The following is a 22,447-nucleotide window of genomic DNA, read 5'->3' on the forward strand; positions in this document are numbered from 1 at the left end:
ATGGTAGTAAAAATGCAGTGCACCGTGCCTCATTCAAATGCTGGAGGAAATGGGTGAAAAAGTATAGTATGGAACCCATGCCTGCTTGGTGTGGCACTCTGTCCCCCTCTAGTGGCACCTAGACCAGCTAAACATTGATGAGTCTGCTACAGCCTTGGCTAAAAGACTTGTGTTTTAGCTCATGCAGTAGAGAGAAGCTCATGCATTAAGCTTCAGAAGTCCCAGGTTTGATCCCAGCCGACGACAACCGGGGTCTGTTGGCATTACAGTTATACGATACCCTCTACGTGGCTAGACCATAATCCAATCCAAACTCTGCTGGAGGGCAGGGCTGCCCAGGGCGGGGGCAAGTGGGGCAATTTGCCCCGGAGTCCACAGGGGCCCCAACGAGAGTTTTTCGGGGCCCCTGGAGCAGGGTCCTTCACTCGCTCCAGGGGCCCCGGAAAACTCTCGTGGTGCCCGGGCCCCCGGAGCCTCTTCCACTCCGGGTCTTCAGTGGTAATTCGGCAGCGGGGGGGTCCTTCTGCTCCGGGACCCGCCGCCGCCAAAGTGCCCTGAAGACCCGCGGTGGGGGGGTCCTTCCGCCCCGGGACCCACCGCCGAAGTGCTGGGTCTTCGGCAGCAAGGGCCCCCCGCCGCCAAAGACCCCAGGCCCCCTCAATCCTCTGGGCGGCCCTGCTGGAGGGGTGAGATTGGCTGGGAAAATACCATCAAACTGGATAAAAAATGCAATATAGGGACATCTCCATTAAAGGCAATGGTGAAGAAACAACCCAGAAGAGTAACGCTATAATGGAGCCCATCCTTCCGTTGGGGGTAGCGGTGGAGGGCTGGAATTGTGGGCCGATGGGGGGGAGCGTGGAAGCAATGGAAGGGCTACACATAAGGTTACCTGAATGGATTTAGCTTTGGAATGATTTCAGAAGCAAAGGTCTCTCCCTCTCTCATCTCAGTCAAGAGCTCTACTCCTTAGTCGCTGCAGGGCATAGAGCGTGCACCATTATTTGGAACTAAATGCTTTTACCTTTCTTCGATTTCTCTGTCTAAAGGTGGGCCTTAATGTTCTGGTTGAGAGAGCAAACAAGTTTACGCCAGCTACCCGCCTCCTGATCCAGAGGTTTGTGCCATTCCCTGCTGTAGGTAAGACATGATCTACTTCTACATGCTCTGTGTGTGATATATAGCCCTAAGTATGGATTTAATGCTGTTGAGACATACAGGTTGCTTCTGCCTCTGTGATTTATACTGTGGCCTGAACACCAAACTGGCAGCACTGCAAGATGGAACCCATGGCTGAGATGTTGTTATTCTAAATAAAATATAGGATTGAAATTCACGGTTTCAGTGGGAATAACCTGTGTGGGCCAGTCAGACTGTCAGCGAGAGGACTGGCCAGTGCAGAATGAGTTCTGACTCTTCTAATCTTCACTCTTTAGATGACTGTTCATTCCTTGGGTAGTAACCATAGCCTGGGCTGAATTAACTCCTAGGCACTGGCGTTGGATTTGGTTATATCCAAGTTAACAAGAAGTACTCAGCAGAGTACTGCGTCTCTGAAACCTCACAAGAAGTTATTATCCTGAAATGTTTTAGTCACTATCTTGGAGACGTAACAGAAACCATTAGCAGGATGAAAGGGGCATATTTGTAGTCACACGGGAAGTGAGTTTTGAGGACCATGGCTGGAGGGCAGGAATTTGCATGCTGTGCAGTTATTGAAAGCAGTGACTGCGGTACTCCGGTACTCTGCTAGGCTAAGAGCGGCCTATTCCAGTATATAACAGGGTAGCTGTTGGCCTCTCCCATTAGACATCAGTGTTCAGTCTGAATGAAGGTAGTAAGACCTTGGTGTTAACACAGTAGCTACCTGCTTCTGGAGATCTGGGTTCAAACGTGGTGTAGAACCCAAGTGAAATGAGTCTGGTGGTCTTAAGCTACTCCCTGGTGGTTTCAGAATCACATTAAACTATCCACTACACACAATGTGCCATTCTTCAACCTCTAGAGGCTCTGAATCAGAAGTGCCGGAACATTGGAGTTTAAATCTGAGGTGCATTGACAAATATTATGTGAAGAGACTATCTGGTTTGCTGACTGTCTGTCAGTGCCACCAGCTTCTTGCTTTTGAGAACACTAAAATTTACTCCAAAAGCAGAAGGGGAAAAAATGTGTGCATGCAAGGACTAATGTAGTCTGTTTGCAGCATGATCTGGTTATCGTAAGTTCAGTAAAAGGGGCTGCTGCACAAAATCCCAGGCTGCAAGGTCAGATTATGGCCAGATTTACAAATGTATTTAAGCACCTAAAGATGCAGATAGCTGCCAAGATGTACAAGAGTACCTGAGCCGATTAGGGACCTAACTCCCCTGAAAGTCAATGGGACTTAGACACCTTCACTTAGGGACTCAATAGGTTCAATAAATAAAAGGTTAAATTGTTGGGGTTTTTTTTTTTTAACTATTTGAAGAACTAATATCACAGATATGGGGTTGTTCTGTTTGGTTACATTGGAGAGAGAGGTCAGCCAGCCATAGCCCATAAAATCCAGCATCACCTCTGGAGGGGTAAGGTGGTGAGATGTTCTAGTTTATGCATGTGACAGGGAGTCAGGAACTCTTAAGTTAGAATCCTGGCTCTGACCGATTCCCTGTGTGATATTGGGCAAATCACTTACATTCTAATTTTCAAGTGGCCTCTACTTTTGGATGTCTGTTCTTTTGCATGCCCCACTTGGGCCTGCTTTTCAGAGGTGCTGAACATCTGCAGCTCCCCCTGACTCCAGCTGGAGTTGAGCGTGATCTGTACTTCTGAAAATCACGCCCCTGGGGTCTCAAGCTGGGTGCCCAAAAAGTCAGGCCCCCAAAATCGAGGGCCAGTTTTGGAAATGATGTCCTTTACCTTTCTGGGCCTTAGCTTCCTAGTCTGTAAATTGGGAATATAGAAAGTAACCTCTTCAGGGCAGGGACGCTGTCAATTTGGTCTATGAGGTGCCTCGTACATGCTGATTGCTGCAAAAAATAATAATAAGTATACTTGCCTCCCTCTCAGGGGTATTCTGAAGATTAATGTTCATAGTGCACTTTAAACCCGAAAAGCTCTGTGTAAACTGTTACAAAGGACACAAGTTCTTGTTTTTCTCCATATAGACTGAGTAGCCAAACTTACTGGCTTTCCGAGCTGCATACGGTAATCTTCAGAAGTCCGAGAGTCGCCAGACATGCACAATCTTGACACACGCATTTTTTAAAATATTAACATCCTACTTACTGTACCACGGCTAATTAGTCCTAGAGCTGGAGGCCTGGTGGGTCCCCAGTCTGGTTGTAAGTCTTTGGAAAACCAGTTGATATGTTGTCAAGGCAGTATGGAGGAGCTCAGGGGATTGGGGCTTCTGCCCTGCAGCGGGGGGAGGGTGGGGCTAGAAGTTTCTGCCCATGGGGCACATCTGCCAGGGCTTGGGGCTGAAGCGCCATTCCTGGTGCGCCTTGCAGGGCTGAAGCCCCGAGCCCCACCTCCTCACCACAGGGCAGAAGCCCCAAGCTCCCCCCCAAGTCTGGTTGGCAGGGGGAAGGGCAGGAGGGGCTCTGCGAGCTGCACTTTAACTGTAAAAAAGCCACATGTGGTTTGTGAGCTGCAGTATCGCCGTCCCTGCCATATGGCTTCCCCCCCCCTTTTTTTTTTTTAAATCATTTTTCCCTTTTCATCCATGGCAAGGGTGACTAATTTCAGACCCTCAAAAGGCGAAAACAATTATGGATGTCTGTATTGGTGGGTATTTTTAACTGATTGTTTGTCTTATTGAGTGATAGGAATGATGCATATGGGGGTGGTGTGTATCTGCCACAAACATTTTAACTGTTTATCAAATCCCTCATCATGCATCATTACTTAAGCAGCCTTCAAAAAGCCATTTGCAGCGTATCCCCCTCTGCCATCTCTCTACTCTAATCTAAGCTAGTCTGTCTAGGAATTTGTGCTGCAGCTAGTGTTGGAGCATCTCACCAACACTGAAAGGAGTACGCCACGTTCTTTGTACCTCTCCAAGGAGAGTTTCATGGCTTTGATGTATTGAAGTTTGTTATTTGGAGAAGTGGGTTCTGCAGTTCGTAATGGAGGCTCTGAGATCCGTGGTCATTGTGATCTTTCCTGGAAACGGGTCCCACAGCTGTAGGCCCGCTGAAGAGAAAGCTGCTGTTCACCAGTCTTGCTCTTGGGTGAACTGGGAATCAACTAACGAGCAGTAACACCCTTTTGTAGACAAGTCTCCTGAAGCCGACAGTATAATTATTCCAGTGGAATGTAGCTGTTGTAGGAGGTCATGATATTGGAGAGTAAGACGCTCCATCGGGTGGGTTGGACCAATCCTGTGGAAGGTATTGAAAGTAAAGACCATGAATATTAGTCTTTAAACATCCACATGTAAGGATTCAATCCTGTGAGCTCCCTCCATGAAGTGCTGGGGGTCATCATCTTCTGTTGGAAGTTAACGGGAGTTCAAGTCACTCAGCACCTTGCAGAATCAGGCCCAGTGTAACCATTCTGCTTTAATTACAGATACACCCTCTTTACAGCTCCTTTATACTGCCAGAGAATCCGGCCCTCTGAGTGGCTGGCCCTCTGCATAGGAATAACTTTCACCCTGGAGACTAGAGCTGAGCAAATTATTCATTATAAAGTATCTGATGTTTTTTGTATATTACTCAAATTATTTTAGAGAGACAAGGTGGGTGAGGTAATATCTTTTAATGGACCAACTTCTGTTGTTGAGAGAGACAAGTTTTCGAGCTACACAGAGTTGCTCTTCAAGTCTGGGAAAGGTACTCCAAGTGTCACAGCTAAATGCAAGGTGGAATAGATTGTTTAGCATAAGGAGTTAGCACATATTCTGGATCATTCAAGGGGAAGTGCCCTGTCAACACCTCTGCAGTCATAGGACAAAAAGGGTTGTTAGTGGGTTACAGGTTGTTGTAATAACCCATAAATCCAATGTCTCTGTTCAGGTCATGATTTTTAGTGTCCAGCAAAGTTATGAATTTAAGCTCCCAGGGTCATCTTATAAAGGTGTTGTGCAGGGTTCCTCTGAGGTTGAGGACTGAGAGGCCAGATATGGAGTGATCGCTTTGTGAAAAATTTCCACCCACAGGTGACAGTGTTTTTGCCTTTTATCATTTTCCTGTGTGAGTTCATTGGAGACTGTCTGATTTCACCCATGTAGTTGTTATTGGGGCTTTTAAGTGCACTGAATGAGGTACACCACATGTTGGGATAGGCATGTGTAGGAGCCATGGATCTTGAAAGGTGGCGGGGGCGGGTGTTGATCATTGTAGCAGTGGAGATATGTCTGCAGGTTCTGCATCTGTTGTTCTGGCAGGGTCTGGGGCTGCTTTGATTTGGTGTGTCCTGGTCTGTGGGGAGCTTGCTTCTGATGATGAGTTTGGAGAGGTTGGGGGGTTGTTGAAGGTCCAATAAAATATATTACCTCTCCCACCTTGTCTCGCTAATATCCACGGCTACAATAACACTGCATACAACACTAAAACAATTTCATGTATTCATTATTCAAAACCCACTGATTTCTTTAGTGAATGATTCTTGGTCAGCAGCTCGGTCAGGAATTGCACATTTTGAAATCAAATATCCAATTCACACTTAGCTACCGGCTGCCATTTGAGTATGCAGTCTCAATGTTCACTTCCACAAGTGATCCTGCTAGTGAAGCTTGAATGTTTGTGGAAAGTGAACACACCAGGGTTATGAATACAGTTGGCTGAATTACTCTACATAGCCTTACCCACAACTTACTGAGCAATACTTGAGTCAGATCGTTCTCTTGCATGACAGATTTCCAGATCAGTAATGCTCCTCCTGCACTGGCGAATGAGAAGAATAGAGTTCCCCCTAGTGCACTATTGCTAGAGAAGGCAGAGGGACGTCTTCTATGAATCACTGAGACTTGCCACAGGAAGTGACAAAGCAGCATTCCAGCACAGGAATTCATAGCACAGCTGTTTACAAGAGCTACATTGAAACTGGACAGTCATTTGTCTAAGTGCGGTTTCCATTGTAAGGCAGTTGAAATAATAATAAATATCGACTGAACCTAGAAATTCTGAAGCCCAAAGCATTTGATTTTTAAGATTCTTAGTGAAGCACGGTTTGAATCAGAAACAGAATCAAGTCCTTGAACCAGCAATAGAACCATTTGTTTACAATAAAAATGGATGAAAATATTTTTCCTGCAAAAATGCAGACTTATAAGAGCTGCTTCTGAAGAAGCCCAGAACTGTGCGAATAATTGTTACAACTCTACCCCTAGCTGTGAGTTTTTGGGGTGCAAATTAAAACCATTGTACAGTAGATCGTTTAAATATTCTATGCTCTAAGAGGAGCCCCCTCCCCTCCCCCGACCGTAGGACAGTGTTGAACGTATGGTATCGTTCCTCAGCAGGGCCGGCTCCAGGCACCAGCCTGGCAAGCAGGTGCTTGGGGCGGCCGCTCCGGAGAGGGGCGGCACATCCAGGTATTCGGCGGCAATTCGGCAGATGGTCCCTCATTCCCGCTGGGAGCGAAGTACCTCCCGCCGAATTGCCGCCGCAGATCGTGATCACGACTTTTTTTTTTTTTTTTTTTTTTTTGGCTGCTTGGGGCGGCCAAAACCCTGGAGCCGGCCCTGTTCCTCAGATCAGTCTTACATGGCCACGTTTTCTAGATCGCTCGGGTAAAAAATTATGCCTGAGTATTTTAAAGGACTAATCACCAGTCATAAGCCATTGCTGACTCGGATAATGATTATTAAAGCGATTCCACACATTTAATGAACCTTTTTCTATTTCTGTAGTGGAACATTAAAGTGCTAACTCTTCAGGGCTCAGTTCATTTTAAAATTTTTTGCCCAAGCTTGATTCTGCTGCTGACTGATTCAAAGAATTTTCATCACTCCTTCAGACCACTACCAAGTAATCACAGCAGCCCAGATCCTTAAAGGTATTTAGGTTCCTAACTCCCATTGATTTCAATGGGAGTTAGGTGCCTAAATATTTTTTAGGATCTGGGCCATAGTGACTGGTAAGATTTCACGTTTGCCTTTGCCTAGGTTGCACAGTGTGAAACACATAAAGCCATACTTCTAAAGGGCAGTCAGCCCTGCCCGGGCTCGATTTGTGTACACCAGCTTTGTATATGCAAGTTACTTGCACACACCGCTTTTGTGCACAGTCACTTCTTTGTGCAAACGATAGGACTTGCATGTGCAAGATATGGAATTGGATTGTTCGCTAATGCAGCGCACAAAGCAACGATCTTATACACCTCTGCCCTGATAGAACGCTGTCCTCGGGAACCAAAAAATCTTACTGCGTTATATCGAACTTGCTTTGATCAACCGGAGAGTGCAGTCCCCCCCCCCCCCGCCCCCACCCCCGAGCGCTGCTTTACTGCATTATATCTGAATTCGTGTTATATCGGGTCGCGTTTTATCGGGGTAGTGGTGTACACTCTTGTCTGTCTGCTCCATATAAAAAGATAGTGGTCTATGTGTTGGATCACATGCAATTTTCAGGTGTCCTCTTTGGTCCCTTGAGGGCAGAACATGTTGCAGTAATCTAGTTTGATGTGACAAAGCATGAATAGCTATGTCTGTGTCTGAGAGATAAGGTCATAGCCTCCTGGCCAGCCAAAGAAGTCCTCTCTGGCCACTTTGGTATCTGGGTGTGCATAAGTCCATTGTATCCACGTGTGATGAATCCAGTAGAACTCTAAGCTTGTACAGGACACCTGAAGTAGGCAAGATGATTTCTGTGCAGGTTGTGATCAGACTTCCTGTGAATTCTCGTTAAATGATAAGAGAAGAAAGCGCTGTTGTACCTGGACTGGCTGCAGCTTCATCAGGCTGTGGTGTCCACCAGGATGAGGGTGGATACTGCACAGTATTGCACAAGGTATGTGATCTTTTACTCATTGACATGGAGATGAGTTGGAACATCCCAGACGAGTGCTTTCACCATCAGGCCCTTGGCTAGTCTGGGGAGGGGGCTCTCTCTCTCTCAATGACATTTTCATCAAAACTGATAATGATTCCACAAAATGTTTCGGTTCTGATGAAAAAAGTTTCATCTAAAAATTCCTGATCAGCTCTAGTTATGATCCAGAGAACATATTAATTTGCCTCCTCTGACATCAGCCAGCATGTCTTGTTTGACCGGGCTGCCCAAAGGGAAGTGTTATGTTAGACTAACACATATTACACTCCTTATTAATGTTTAGTACAGATGCATCATCTTTCTCCAAAGATCTCAAAGCTTTTTACAAAAGTGATCATGATCCTTGTTTTACAGGTGGGGAAATTGAGGTCACACAGTGGGTCAGTGGCAGCAGAAGCTTGGTCTTCTGCCTCACAGTTCTCTGATCTAATCAGCAGACAATGCTGCTTTCCTCTGGCACTGTAGTGTCATCCTCCCAAACCGTGTGTGTGTGTCTCCATGCAAGATAAATACATGATCACAGGAATAGGATGTCAAAGTTGGAAAGTGAAGCTCTCAGTGCTCATTGAGTGTGCAGGTCGGATGGTGTGCAGTGAATGAAGAAGCTGTTCAATAGTTAGTTAGTTCAATAGTTGTTATCTTGACTGTGCAGAGTGTGCTCCCTTCTTCATCCATTGCACACTGTTCAGCTCTAAGCCCTAATCGATTCACCAGCCAGCCTGTACTGTGAGTGAGGCAGAGGTCCTGCAGGAAAAATAGCGTGTAACCATGTAATTAGATTGTATCGTACAGCACACTCCAAAGGGGCAGAGTTAAGTTTGTAGGGCTAATCTCAACTTTGGCATTTCCTGGCTTCGAGTGCTCCGTTCTTTATTTGCTTTAACGTCGTTATTTGGAGTGTGTCCTAGGTTTATTTTAAATATATATAAAAATTTAAAACAAAAGCAATATGATCTCCTGGAATTATTTGGTAGACAGCAGTTAAACGCTGTGTCCTGCATAATCTTTTCATTCAGAGCCTCATTCAGAGCCCATTGAAGTCAGTTAGGCCCAGATCCTCAAGGGTATTTCGGTGCCTAACTCCCACTGAAGTCAGTGGGAGGTAGGCACCAAAATACCTTTGAGGATGTGAGCCTAACCACCATTGATTTCAGTGGGAGTTAGACACCTAAATATCTTTGAGGCTCTGAGCTCCAGAACTTTTCCATTAACTTCAATGGCCTTTGGGTCAGTCCCTAAACAAAACAGGGTCTGCAGAGGTCTGCTTCATTCAGTATGCACATAAATAGATCCTATACAATCTCCTTCACCTCTTGCATTGGCCCCCATTTGCAGAGCCCACATAATGCTGGGAGATTGCATAGTGAATTGTAATTTCCATTCACAAGCACAGTGCTAATGAGAACACTGGGAAACTGTTGTTACAAAGTCTGTTGTCCACCACTGACTCCCTTTGTAATCTTGGGCAGGCCACTTGACTGCTTTAGGTCTCAGTTTTGCCCATCTGCAAAATGGGGGTGATGATACTCCCTTGCTTTTAAAAGGCACTTTGAGATCTAGGGGTGAAAAATGCTATAGAAGCGTTACATAATTATTTATCATGAAAATCCTTACCATGATGGTCATGTGGTTCTTTCTGTTTCGGATATGTATTTAGTGGGAAATTTTATTTTAACCATCCTCTTTTGTTTGGCTTCAAAATGGCATTAAAGATTGTGAGTAGATTTCAGAGCTACGTCTCAGACCAGGTTTGGATCAGAGTTGCATGCTACAAAATCTCTGCCACCAGGTGGTTCTATTTTTACACAGAGGTGTTAGGAAAAAGAGGTTAAGCTGGCGTCAGAATTGATTGGGGACCCTAATTAATTTGTTTAGCCCTTAATTAATTCTCTAGTTCTTATTTTATTTGTGTACTGTCATGCTTAATTGTGTGCCAGGACATCAGGAAGCCTCCCACTAATTGCTGTTTGGTTGTTTTGAGAGCTGGAAGTTATTGGTTTGGAGACCTGGGTAAACTGTTTAATTAAAGATCTGTCTTCGTATTAACTTTCACTACCAGCCTCCAGAAATGAGCTAGATTTAACCTTGTGAAGACATGGGGCCAGATGCTGAGCCGATGTAAATTGGCATAGATCCACTCATGTCAATAGGGCTGTGCCATCTTACACCAGCTGGGGGTTTGGCCCATTGACTCCAATGGAAATACTCTGATTTTTGCCAGCTGGGGATCTGGTCCTTTGATCTCACTGGGGCTGTGCTGACTTACACCCGCCAGGCATCTGAACCACGTTGTGTTTCTCAGGGTGTTTATGTGGAAATTCTCTTGTCATAACAATGAATTACTCTTGCTACCACCCTCAGCCTCTTTCAAAAGTGATGGAATTTCAGTAAAATGCACCCACCTCTGGGGTGGAAGGCAGCCACTATCCTGTGCAGAATAGTACACTTCACACCCTAGGTCAAGGAATTCAGATTTTGGCCAGAGTCACTGGGTATGTCTTCACTGCAGTTTACCTGCTTCCAGGTAACCAGGTATGGGAATTATAGCAGTCTAAGAGTGAGAGTGTCCAGCAGTTAAGCCACACTCAAATCACACCTGTGTAATCATGTCCACGCTGGTTCTGCAGTAACTCAGGTTAGGCACTGGAATTGCTGGGGGGATATCCCCTGCGTTTTAGCACTCCACTAAACGATGTCATTCTATGAATCGTTTTGCAGCGTATTGTGGGAGAACTTACCTGTCTTTCCTGGGTCCCTATGCAGAAGTCTGAGCTCAACCACACAGTAAATATAAGCACTTCCAGATAGGCACACTCCACACTGCTGTTCGCAGCCTGCGTTCCAACTGTTCGCAAGCATGGAGCCAGCCCAGGATGCCGATGGCCTGTTCTAGCTGCCGGCATTAATGCAGCTCTCGTTTCTGGGACACTAGACCCAATGCAGGGCATGAGATGTAGTGGAGGAAATTTAGGCAGTAGCTTGTTGCCTTGAGAAGGCGGTGGCAGGCCTTGCTAAGGGGATCATGCAGGAGGCATGCAGAGAAGGAGCAGTGGAAACAGCTGAGACAGGTTTTAATAGCTGTGGCATCTCACTGTGCTGACTGGCAGTTCTGGAACAGGACCACAAATATCAAGCGGTGAAACTACATCGTCCTGCAGACCTGGGGTGATCAGCTGTGATTCTAAATTTTCCGCAAGAGACAGGCCTCCTTCATGGAGCTGTGTGAGGAGTTTGCCCTGGCCCTTCAGCCCCAGATCGTGCGTATGAGGCTGTCCGTACCACTCCAGAAGCAGGTTGTTATCGCCATCTGGAAGCTGCCTATTGTTAGACTGCTGCAGATCAGTGGCTAACCAGTTTGGTGTTGGCAAATCAGCTGTCAGTGCTGTGGTGATGGAGACTTGTGACCCAGTTCTTGTTGGGGTTTGTCCGTAAGTGGTAAGGATTACTAATGTCCCCAAAATAATTATTGGCTGTGGAAGAAAGGGGCTCCAAGATTGTCCCAAAGCCATGGATGGCACACATGTCCATGTCCATTGTCTGCCCCCCACAAGGTTCACATGAATACATCAACTGGAAAGGATACTACTTATTCATTTTGCAGACCTTGGTTGACCACAGAAGGAGATTCATGTACATCAACACGGGATGTACTACAGGGTGCATGACACCAGGGTATTCCAGAGAAAAATTCCAGGGTGTTTTCAAATTTGGACAAGGAAGGACTTTCTTCCCTCCCAACAACATGGTTATCAGCGAGGTATCTCTATTCACTGTTACTTTAGGGGACCTGTGTTATCCTCCACTGCCTGGCTTATGAAGCTGTACCCTGATGTGAGAGCATCTGGCAGAAGAAGGTTTAATTACACATTGAACAGTTGCAGGAAGGTGGTGGAATATGACTTTGACTGACTAAAAGCAAGTTGGCGCTGCCTACAAACCATTTGGATGTCAATGCATGTAATGCCATTTGTGTTGTCAGGGCGTGCTGTGCACAGCAGATGTGAGGATAGGGGGAGTACTTTCACCAGGAGTGAGTCGAAGGCCATACTGGTTCACAAACCCGGTACAGTCAACCAGAAAGTCACAGGGGTTGGGTCCAGGGAAGCGAGGGAAGTAAGTGATGCCCTGCGTGCCCACATTCTCGCTAGATGGGGGAAATGCTCTTATGTGGAGTTGTGATTCACCTGTTCTATACATATCACTTTATCTCTTGTCAGTCTGACTTGATAAAAGCTTTGATTTGAATTTTCTGTGTCTTTGTTTCCCAACACACCATTTGATTGTGCAAACAAATACTTTGTTTGAAAACAACACAAGCACCCCAGCTACCACTGCGTTAGGAAAAGGGCAAAATCTGTACTGAGCTGTAAGCAACTGACAATATAGACAATCAGGGCAATGTCACAGGAAATGGAATTTCACATTCTACTCCTTGGATGCATAGGGATAGAATGAACAAATACATCTGCCCATGTACACTTCCACTCTAGGAGTGCATTGATTGGCTCATGCCCCAGCCAGAACTCTTCATTGTCTGCATGACATGAAATAGAGTCCATTATCCTCATTTTACAGATGGGGAAGCTGTGTCACAGAGAGGTTAAGTGACTTGCTCAAGGTCAGGCAGAGAACCTGTATTAGAGCTGAGAAGGAAACCCCAGTCTCCTTACTCCAGCTCTCCACTGCACTGTGCTGGTGGATTGACTGCATGCTACATTTATTGATAGAATCACTGTCTCCAAGAGATGGGTCTGGTTAGGAAATCGGCTTGCAATAAAACTTGGCATGAGTGAAATAAATAACAAACCAGGGAACCCTGTTGGATTCCTAGCAGGATCATATTGTTTGATCCTGGAGGGATCTGTTGCCCTCAGGGAATTCACAGACTCTTGTCTCCTCATGTGAGCAGCTGATTGCAAATTTAATCCACTTGTTATTACAGGAAAAACATGCCCCTGAGGTTACAAAAGACCGATCATCCTTGTGGAGATCTCTGCTAGTGCATATCACAGTGTATTTTGTGTCCCCCACAGAAGCAATTTTGAACTTGCACTCTCCCTTCCTCCCCCAGCCCTGCAATGCATGTATCAGGTTGTTCTTTCGATAGCCATTTACAGCCCCAATCTTCTTCCTCTCTCTTGCAAAAGTTGAATGGGAAGTTCTTGAATCTCACTGTTTCCACTTTAGCATTTTCAAGAGAGAACTGGAACAGGTCACTGGGCCATAGAGTGGTGCTGAAAAGTAACCCGACCCAATGGTCCAAATTCATCCCAGGTGTAACTTCATCGGGCTATGGAACGTGGGAAGAGAGAGCTGGGTTCCAGAGACTCCAGGAACCTTTTATTAAAAGAAACAAAAATAACGTTATAAACAGCTTTGCAGAATGGTCACGAAAATGTACCAGCCCAGCCCACAAACTCTGCTTTCCTGCCCTTTACCTTGATGATAATGAAATAACTAGCGATATATTACATGCATGTCTCGCCTCAGGTGAATGTGTGAGGTAGAATTTTGGGATGTGTGGGTTATAAGGCATTTATTTAAAAATAGAGAAAAGAACTCCAATTCAGCTCTGAAGTACGTGGCTGTGACTCCACCATAGTCTGCAGAGCTGCTCGCATTTACACCAAGTCTGAATTTGAGCCCTTCTCGTAGCCTTTTCCATGTTTTGCTCTCTCCGTGTCCCTCTCCGAAGTATCGTCATAGTGGAACGAAATGTTGCCTATAAAATCCATCTGGGTTTGGTGTTTAAGTGGGCGAAGAAATGCAATCTGAAAAGGAAAGTAGCAACTGGCCTGAGACGTGGAGTCTGGGTTAGCTCGGATTTGAATTCAAACTCCCCCAAAATTTGGGTCCGTTCCACAGATGAGCTGTGAAGATGAGAACTGTGACCTACACGGATCAGCCATACGTGGTTACTACAGTGACAAATGTAAGCGGTTAAAGCTTTTTGTTCCTGTGTAGCCTGCGGAGTCAGCACAGCTAAGGGAGAGGGAGTGGGATTCTATTCCTTCTTGTGCTTCATCAGCAGCATTGTCTACTAAGGCCCCAAATTAAGCACACGTTTAAATGTTTAGCTGAGTTCAGGCCTAAGTGCCAATCGCTTATACAGGGGCAGTGAGGTTACCTCACTGTTGCTGGGGGCATAATGTAAAGCTGGGGGGTGGCACAGGTGTCACTAGAGGCAGAATTTGACTTTTATTACTGGGGATGATGTGCAAAAAGGATAGAAACCAGTTTGGCCTCTGTAGGCCTGATCCAAAGCCCACTAAAGACTCCCATATGCCATCCCCCCAGACCCCAGGGTGAGTTTGCAGGGCTGGCAGTTAGCAAAAAATGTCTTTTTATTTGTAAATTGACCCCATTGATGGATTTGATTTAGATCTGGGTCTTATCTGAACTTCATACCAGAGGGCATCAACCCAGAGCTCTGAGATTTGATAGAGAAATTACTATGAGACAGTGAGCCCCACAATGCCATTGTTTACTTAGTCGCCTTTCAGAGTAGAACAGCACTTTAATGCTGCTGGCGTGTATTGTAAGTCAGCTCAGGAATTTTATTTCTGCTCGCTGGAGTGGCACTAATGCAGTGCGGGATTTTTTCACCTAAAAAGAAGCCTTTAAAGTTTCAAGATTTATGGCCAAGTTGGTTTTTTTTTGTTTGTTTTTGTTTTGGGGTTTGGTTTTTTTTTGTTAACCCAAAGAGGAATTCCCCGAGGGTGTTTTTCTGTTTTTATTTAATCTCTTTCAACAAATCCATTTAGGCAGAACAAAAGGATATATTCACCGTGTATAAAGACTACCAACTCATAGGTAAATGTGAAATACATATAAAATCAGAGAGGCATAGTAGGTGAAGTAATATCTTTTATTGGACCAACTTTCTGTTGGGGAGAGAGACAAGCCACACAGAATTCTTTTTCAGGTCTGGGAAAGGTACACCGAGTGTCACAGCAAAATTCAAGGTGGAACAGATTGTTTAGTGTAAGTATTAGGACATATTGCAAGGGACAAGGCATTTGATGGATGATCATCTTAGATCTTTCATATTTGACCAGTACTTTGAACATATAAAGTTATTACGAAAGATTGTCAACAAAGTAATTGACAGATAGGAACTTGTTTAGAATTTGAGAAAATCCTGTCACATCAGACTCTCTGTTTGAATCTAGTCCAGATTCCCTAAATACTGTAAAGATGATTGAGGGGTTCATATACTACAGGGGCCATAGAAATACCTTAGATCGATCTCATAGCAATAAGGCAGATTTGGTTTGCTTTTACAGAACGAGCAGTTTGCCCACCTTTGCTTCTTCCACTGTGTACCTGGTAATCCACAAACGTTGGATTTTCACTTTTAAAATACTTTCATATACATTTAGTGCTGGTGAAGGGTGCTCAATTTATCACCCTGGAGACTGTGCCTCTGTTTAGCCACAGAGCCGGTACAACACAGGCAGCCACCCTACCTCACCTGTGTATGTCAAGCCTGATCTTAAAGCACTTTACGAAGCTGGGAGAGTATCAGCGTCTCTGTTTCACGGAGCGGGAAACTAAGGTATACAGAAGCGATGTCACTTGCCCAAAGTCATACGGCAAGTCAGTGGCAGAACCAGGAACAGAGCCCAAGGTGCCTTTCATCTATTCTGGTGCCCTGCCCAGTGGAACAGGCTAACTCCATTCAAGTTAATGGGAGTGTTGCCCAACCGAGGACTTCAGGGGTGGGCTGAGCATGGTTATGTTTAGAATCTCGCCAGCACATAACAATGGCTTGTTTGTAACATGTAGCAGATAGGGTGACCAGATGTCCCGATTTTATAGGGACAGTCCCGATATTCAGGGGTTTTTCTTATATGGGCGCCTATTACCCTCAACCCTTTGTCCTGATTTTTCCCACCTGCTATCTGGTCACCCTAGTAGAAGAAAGGAAGTAAAACTTATTCTAAGTCTCTCTTCTTTCCTACTATGACATGGGACGGTTAGCCACAGTTGGCATTATGGCTCCCCGTGCCTGGAAACAAAGAGGGAGAAAATTTATGAGCAAAGCTCTATGTCTAGAAACTGCTTTCCACCCCCTCTTCTTCCACTTCTCCTTCCAGTTGACCTGGAAGCATGGGGCCCTGGCCTCAGTCCTCCTGTCATGCCTCCTCCTTCCTAGATGAGTCTCAAAGCTGAAAACCAAGTTAAATAGCATAATTGCAAATGGTCATAAAAACCCTGAGACACATAGATACACAGGGTAGAAGGGGAACTCCTGACCCGAGAAGTTGCAGAATGCTTAGCGCTTGGAAGTAGCTAGCAGAGTGTGTGTGTGTGTTGTGGCAGGGAGGGAAGGAGAGATTTGGTTCTCTCTGGCGGTCCACTTCCCCATAATAACTAACCATCCTAAGGTGAGAGATTCCCTGGTGCCTTCATTGTGTTGCCTTATACAACATGAGTATTCTCAGGCTTCCTGCCACATGACTGTGCATTGTAATCCCAACCAGTACTCCAGCTCCTTAAATGTGTGCACCCACATGCCGTTTCCCTCCTGCTCTGGAGTGTAAGCAGTGTGTGTTGACACAAACCAGTTTTCATTGCAGAGAGCTGCATTACACCAGGGCATGCCCACCTGCCACTGGAAAAAAAAAAAAAAGTTGGTTACACTAAATTAATTGACTTTAGTTAGTAAACATTATAACCCTTGGAGAGCTGCCGAAACACGCCTTTGGAAGGAGCTCATCAGCTGAATAGTATTGCAAAACCAGGCTGTTTTGCTGTCCTTTGCCTGATCCCATTCTCTTAGCTATGATCAGATTGACTAGTTGTTTCTATTTGTTAGTAGAGCCCAGGGGTACCCATCAGGGCCTCACTGCTGTGTGTTATACAGAAATTGGGGTGAGGGGTGAGGGGGGCAGATCCTCACCAAGGGAGCTTAGCTCCCTTGAAGTCAGTGGAGTTCTGCTGATTGACCCCAGCGGAGGATCTGGCCCATGTAATAAAAAGACAGGCCCAGATCCTCAAAGGTATTTAGGCTCCTAACTTTCTTTGAAATCAGTGAAGCCTAAATACCTTTGAAGATCTGGGCCATAGTTCCCATCCCAGAGAGCTTTCTACAGGTGAATGAGAGAGACAAGTCAGGACAAGGTAATTTTTGGAAAGCGTAGGGGACAATTTCCTGGTGCAAGTGCTGGAGGAACCAACTAGGGGCAAAGCTTTTCTTGACCTGCTGCTCACAAACAGGGAAGAACTAGTAGGGGAAGCAAAAGTGGATGGGAACCTGGGAGGCAGTGACCATGAGATGGTCGAGTTCAGGATCCTGACACAAGGAAGAAAGGAGAGCAGCAGAATATGGACCCTGGACTTCAGAAAAGCAGACTTTGACTCCCTCAGGGAACAGATGGGCAGGATCCCCTGGGAGAATAACATGAAGGGCAAAGGGGTCCAGGAGAGCTGGCTGTATTTTAAAGAATCCTTATTGAGATTGCAGGAACAAACCATCCCGATGTGTAGAAAGAATAGTAAATATGGCAGGCGACCAGCTTGGCTAAACAGTGAAATCCTTGCTGATCTTAAATGCAAAAAAGAGGCTTATAAGAAGTGGAAGATTGGACAAATGACCAGGGAGGAGTATAAAAATATTGCTCAGGCGTGCAGGAGTGAAATCAGGAAGGCCAAATCACACTTGGAGTTGCAGTTAGCAAGAGATGTTAAGAGTAACAAGAAGGGTTTCTTCAGGTATGTTAGCAACAAGAAGAAAATCAAGGAAAGTGTGGGCCCCTTACTGAATGAGGGAGGCAACCTAGTGACCGACGATGTGGAAAAAGCTAATGTACTCAATGATTTTTTTGCCTCTGTCTTCACGCACAAGGTCAGCTCCCAGATTGCTGCACTGGGCAGTACAGCATGGGGAGAAGGTGACCAGCCCTCTGTGGAGAAAAGTGGTTCGGGACTATTTAGAAAAACTGGATGTGCACAAGTCCATGGGGCCGGATGCGCTGCATCCGAGGGTGCTAAAGGAGTTGGCGGGTGAGATTGCAGAGCCATTAGCCATTATTTTTGAAAACTCATGGCGATCGGGGGAGGTCCCAGATGACTGGAAAAAGGCTAATGTAGTGCCCATCTTTAAAAAAGGGAAGAAGGAGGATCCGGGGAACTACAGGCCAGTCAGCCTCACCTCAGTCCCTGGAAAAATTATGGAGCAGGTCCTCAAGGAATCAATTATGAAACATTTAGAGGAGAGGAAAGTGATCAGGAACAGTCAGCATGGATTCACGAAGGGGAAGTCGTGCCTGACTAACCTAATTGCCTTCTATGATGAGATAACTGGCTCTGTGGATGAGGGGAAAGCAGTGGATGTGTTATTTCTTGACTTTAGCAAAGCTTTTGATACGGTCTCCCACAGTATTCTTGCCACCAAGTTAAAGAAGTATGGGCTGGATGAATGGACTGTAAGGTGGATAGAAAGCTGGCTAGATCGTCGGGCTCAACGGGTAGTGATCAATGGCTCCATGTCTAGTTGGCAGCCGGTTTCAAGCGGAGTGCCCCAAGGGTCGGTCCTGGGGCCGGTTTTGTTTAATATCTTTATTAATGATCTGGAGGATGTTGTGGACTGCACTCTCAGCAAGTTTGCAGATGACACTAAACTAGGAGGCGTGGTAGATACACTAGAGGGTAGGGATCGGATACAGAGGGACCTAGACAAATTAGAGGATTGGGCAGAAAAAAACCTGATGAGGTTCAACAAGGACAAGTGCAGAGTCCTGCACTTAGGACGGAAGAATCCCATGCACTGCTACAGACTAGGGACCGAATGGCTAGGTAGCAGTTCTGCTGAAAAGGACCTAGGGGTCACAGTGGACGAGAAGCTGGATATGAGTCAACAGTGTGCTCTTGTTGCCAAGAAGGCTAACGGCATTTTGGGCTGTATAAGTAGGGGCATTGCCAGCAGATCGAGGAACGTGATCGTTCCCCTTTATTCGACATTGGTGAGGCCTCATCTGGAATACTGTGTCCAGTTTTGGGCCCCACACTACAAGAAGGATGTGGAAAAATTGGAAAGAGTCCAGCGGAGGGCAACAAAAATGATTAGGGGTCTGGAGCACATGACTTATGAGGAGAGGCTGAGAGAACTGGGATTGTTTAGTCTCCAGAAGAGAAGAATGAGGGGGGATTTGATAGCAGCCTTCAACTACCTGAAGGGGGGTTCCAAAGAGGATGGAGCTCGGCTGTTCTCAGTGGTGGCAGATGACAGAACAAGGAGCAATGGTCTCAAGTTGCAGTGGGGGAGGTCCAGGTTGGATATCAGGAAAAACTATTTCACTAGGAGGGTGGTGAAACACTGGAATGCGTTACCTAGGGAGGTGGTGGAGTCTCCTTCCTTGGAGGTTTTTAAGGCCCGGCTTGACAAAGCCCTGGCTGGGATGATTTAGCTGGGAATTGGTCCTGCTTTGAGCAGGGGGTTGGACTAGATGACCTCTTGAGGTCCCTTCCAACTCTGATATTCTATGATTCTATGATTCTAATAGTAAAACAGGCATATTGGTATAAGTAATAAGCTCTGCTACCTAGTCAATGTCCGCAGGGCGGGTTTTGTAGGCGTCATGATGGAGGTGAGTGAAGGAGGGGTTTGAAAGAGGATAAGATGGGGGAACTTTTCCACTGCATGAAGCCTGGGGTGGGAGATAGCATGAAGTTGCTTGGGGAGAAACGGACTAACAGATGGGGAAAGCCAGCATTGCAAAGCAAAGTTGACAACTTGCTAAGATAAAGTTGCTGGCCTATTGAGCAGGGTTGTATAGTGAAGGGCCTTATTGGCAAAAATGTGAAGTTTGTGTTTGACGCACTGGAAAAGGGACTCCACGAAGGGGTGATATGGCCAGAGCCACAAGCCAGTCGGCTGAGGCTAGCAGCAGCATTCGGAGTGGAACTGAGAACAGGGCAAGGTGACAATAGTCAAGGCTAATGAGGGAGGAGGTTATTTCAAAAGAATTCTAGCGCCGGAGACCTAATCAGCCATGAATCTCAGCAGAGGGCAGCTCTGTGAGGCCAGGTGTGAGCCGCACAACTGGAGTGGACTTGGATGTGGAGGCTAAATGTTGATTGAAAATCGAGGGAACCCACTAAGGCACTGGTGGTGCATAGTCCAGTTTGGAAAGATACCTAATTAAAGTGTCAAGCAAGTAGCTTGCTTTAAGAAAGAAAGAAAGAAAGAAAACCAAATCTAAGCAGCTATTTTCCCCTTAATGTTGCCACCCCATGATGGAAGTTCAACAGGAACAGGGTTTACAACAGCATGTGTTAATGAAGCTGCTTCTAATTAGATTCTACAAAACTTTGTATGCACTGTTAAGAGCTGAATGCAGCGCTGATCTAAAACATCTGGATTTTGTTCCCACGGCTCAATGAAATCATTTTCAACAGGTTTCTGTCATGCCTGCAAACGTTTATTGGTGCCAGAAGAATCTGTGTCTGTCAAGCTGTCCTTGGGGTAGATTAAGGGAGACTCCTTGGGATCTTGGGTCTGCGGTCAAAAGGACCCGTCATGGAGCACTGACTCACCCATAGAGTAGCAAGCAGAGGTGCACCACATGGCTGCTTAATGCCGTCCCGGGGTGAGCTGCTCTGGGAGGTTGGTCAGGGTGTAGGAGGTAGGATGAGAAGAGGGATTTCGATAGGGGGGATTTAACGGCATTTTGGGCTGTATAAGTAGGGGCATTGCCAGCAGATCGAGGGACGTGATCATTCCCCTCTATTTGACATTGGTGAGGCCTCATCTGGAGTACTGTGTCCAGTTTTGGGCCCCACACTACAAGAAGGATGTGGAAAAATTGGAAAGAGTCCAGCGGAGGGCAACAAAAATGATTAGGGGGCTGGGGCAAATGACTTACGAGGAGAGGCTGAGGGAACTGGGATTGTTTAGTCTGCAGAAGAGATGAGTGAGGGGGGATTTGATAGCTGCTTTCAACTATCTGAAAGGGGGTTCCAAAGAGGATGGATCTAGACTGTTCTCAGTGGTACCGGATGACAGAACAATGAGTAATGGTCTCAAGTTACAGTGGGGGAGGTTTAGGTTGGATATTAGAAAAACTTTTTTCACTAGGAGGGTGGTGAAGCACTGGAATGGGTTACCTAGGGAAGTGGTGGAATCTCCTTCCTTAGAGGTTTTTAAGGTCAGGCTTGACAAAGCCCTGGCTGGGATGATTTAGTTGGGAATTGGTCCTGCTTTGAGCATGGGGTTGGACTAGATGACCTCCTGAGGTCCCTTCCAACCCTGATATTCTATGATTCTATGAATAGAGATGGGGCAGTCATCATACGAAAGAGAGTTTTGGGGAGGCTGAAAATTTTGGGGTTTCCAAGCCCCATTTTGCCTCAATCCACCTCTGACTGTGACAACAAATTGCCTGGGCAGTCAAAGCACATGATCTCGACGTATTATCCTCCTCTACAAAATCATGTATAACTCTCATTACAAGTATCAGCCCTCCACCCTCCAAAATCCCTTTGGGGCCCAATTCTACTCTCCGTTACAGCGGAGCAAAAGCAGAGTGGAATGGAGGTTACCGAGAGCAGAAGGTGGCTGTTTGATTTTTAAATGGGGGTGCAGCCTGCCTCAGTGTCCTGTGAAACCGGAATGAGGGATTACTGACAACTGTGCTTTTCTCACCCTCAGCTAGTGCCAATATCTGCAATGTTGTTCTGATGAGGCACACAGAGCTGGAAGAAGGGATTGACGTCCTGGACAGTAACGGAAACATTGTCGGATCTTCCAGAATTGCTGCCAAACATGTATGTACCTGCGGGGTTCCCTGGAGAGCACACATACACAGCAGGCCTTTAGGCCCCAGGAAGCCCATGACCCTGGATTGGGTGAGCTAGAAACAAAGGAGAATCTCAGCTGTCATTTAGAAAACTGGGACAGTCTAGTCCTTATCGATCATCCAAGATAAATCAGGCTATGGTGGTTAATTACCTGCTTTGCTCAGAAATCTGGGGGCTTTGGTGCGCACAAAAATGTACAGGTGACAGATCCGTGGTACAGTTGGGGTAGAAGCTGCTTTTGAGTATTTGGCCCAGAATGCCTGGTATAGTCAGTCAAGATTAATCGTGGAGTAAGAGTGGTAGAAACTCTCATTTAAAATGTTAGCTACGATTCTGGTTACTATGTGGCCAGTCTAGCAGCAAAAGGCAGAATGAGATCCAGTGGATGAAGCTAGACAAATTCAGATAAGAATGTATGGAGCAGATTTTTAACAGTGGTCACTGGATCAACTTCACTAGGTCTGTGGTTGATTCTCCAGCACTTGAAGTCTTAAATCAAGACTGGTCCTTTTTCTAAAAGATATGATATAGCTCCACCAGAAGTTATGGGCTTGATGAAGGAATGGGCATGTTATGCAGAAGTTTAGATCTGATGATCATAATGGTCCCTTCTGGCCTCAAAAATCTATGAATTCTTTTAAGTGAGAGCCTATTGTTCTTCCCCC

General features: G+C 45.9%; 1 protein-coding gene across 1 annotated transcript in view; it reads left to right on the forward strand.

Moving 5' to 3' along the window:
* Positions 1–22,447, forward strand: part of LOC117878389 (sideroflexin-5) — a gene marked incomplete in the record, with an annotated part of 121,459 nt that overhangs the window by 44,352 nt on the left and 54,660 nt on the right. Inside the window, 2 exon segments of the mRNA XM_034772553.1 lie at positions 1,050–1,140; positions 21,634–21,749. Of these exon segments, the coding sequence (XP_034628444.1) occupies positions 1,050–1,140; positions 21,634–21,749 (207 nt within the window).

Source organism: Trachemys scripta, chromosome 5 (genome assembly GCF_013100865.1).
Source record: "Trachemys scripta elegans isolate TJP31775 chromosome 5, CAS_Tse_1.0, whole genome shotgun sequence".
NCBI lineage: Eukaryota > Metazoa > Chordata > Testudines > Emydidae > Trachemys > Trachemys scripta.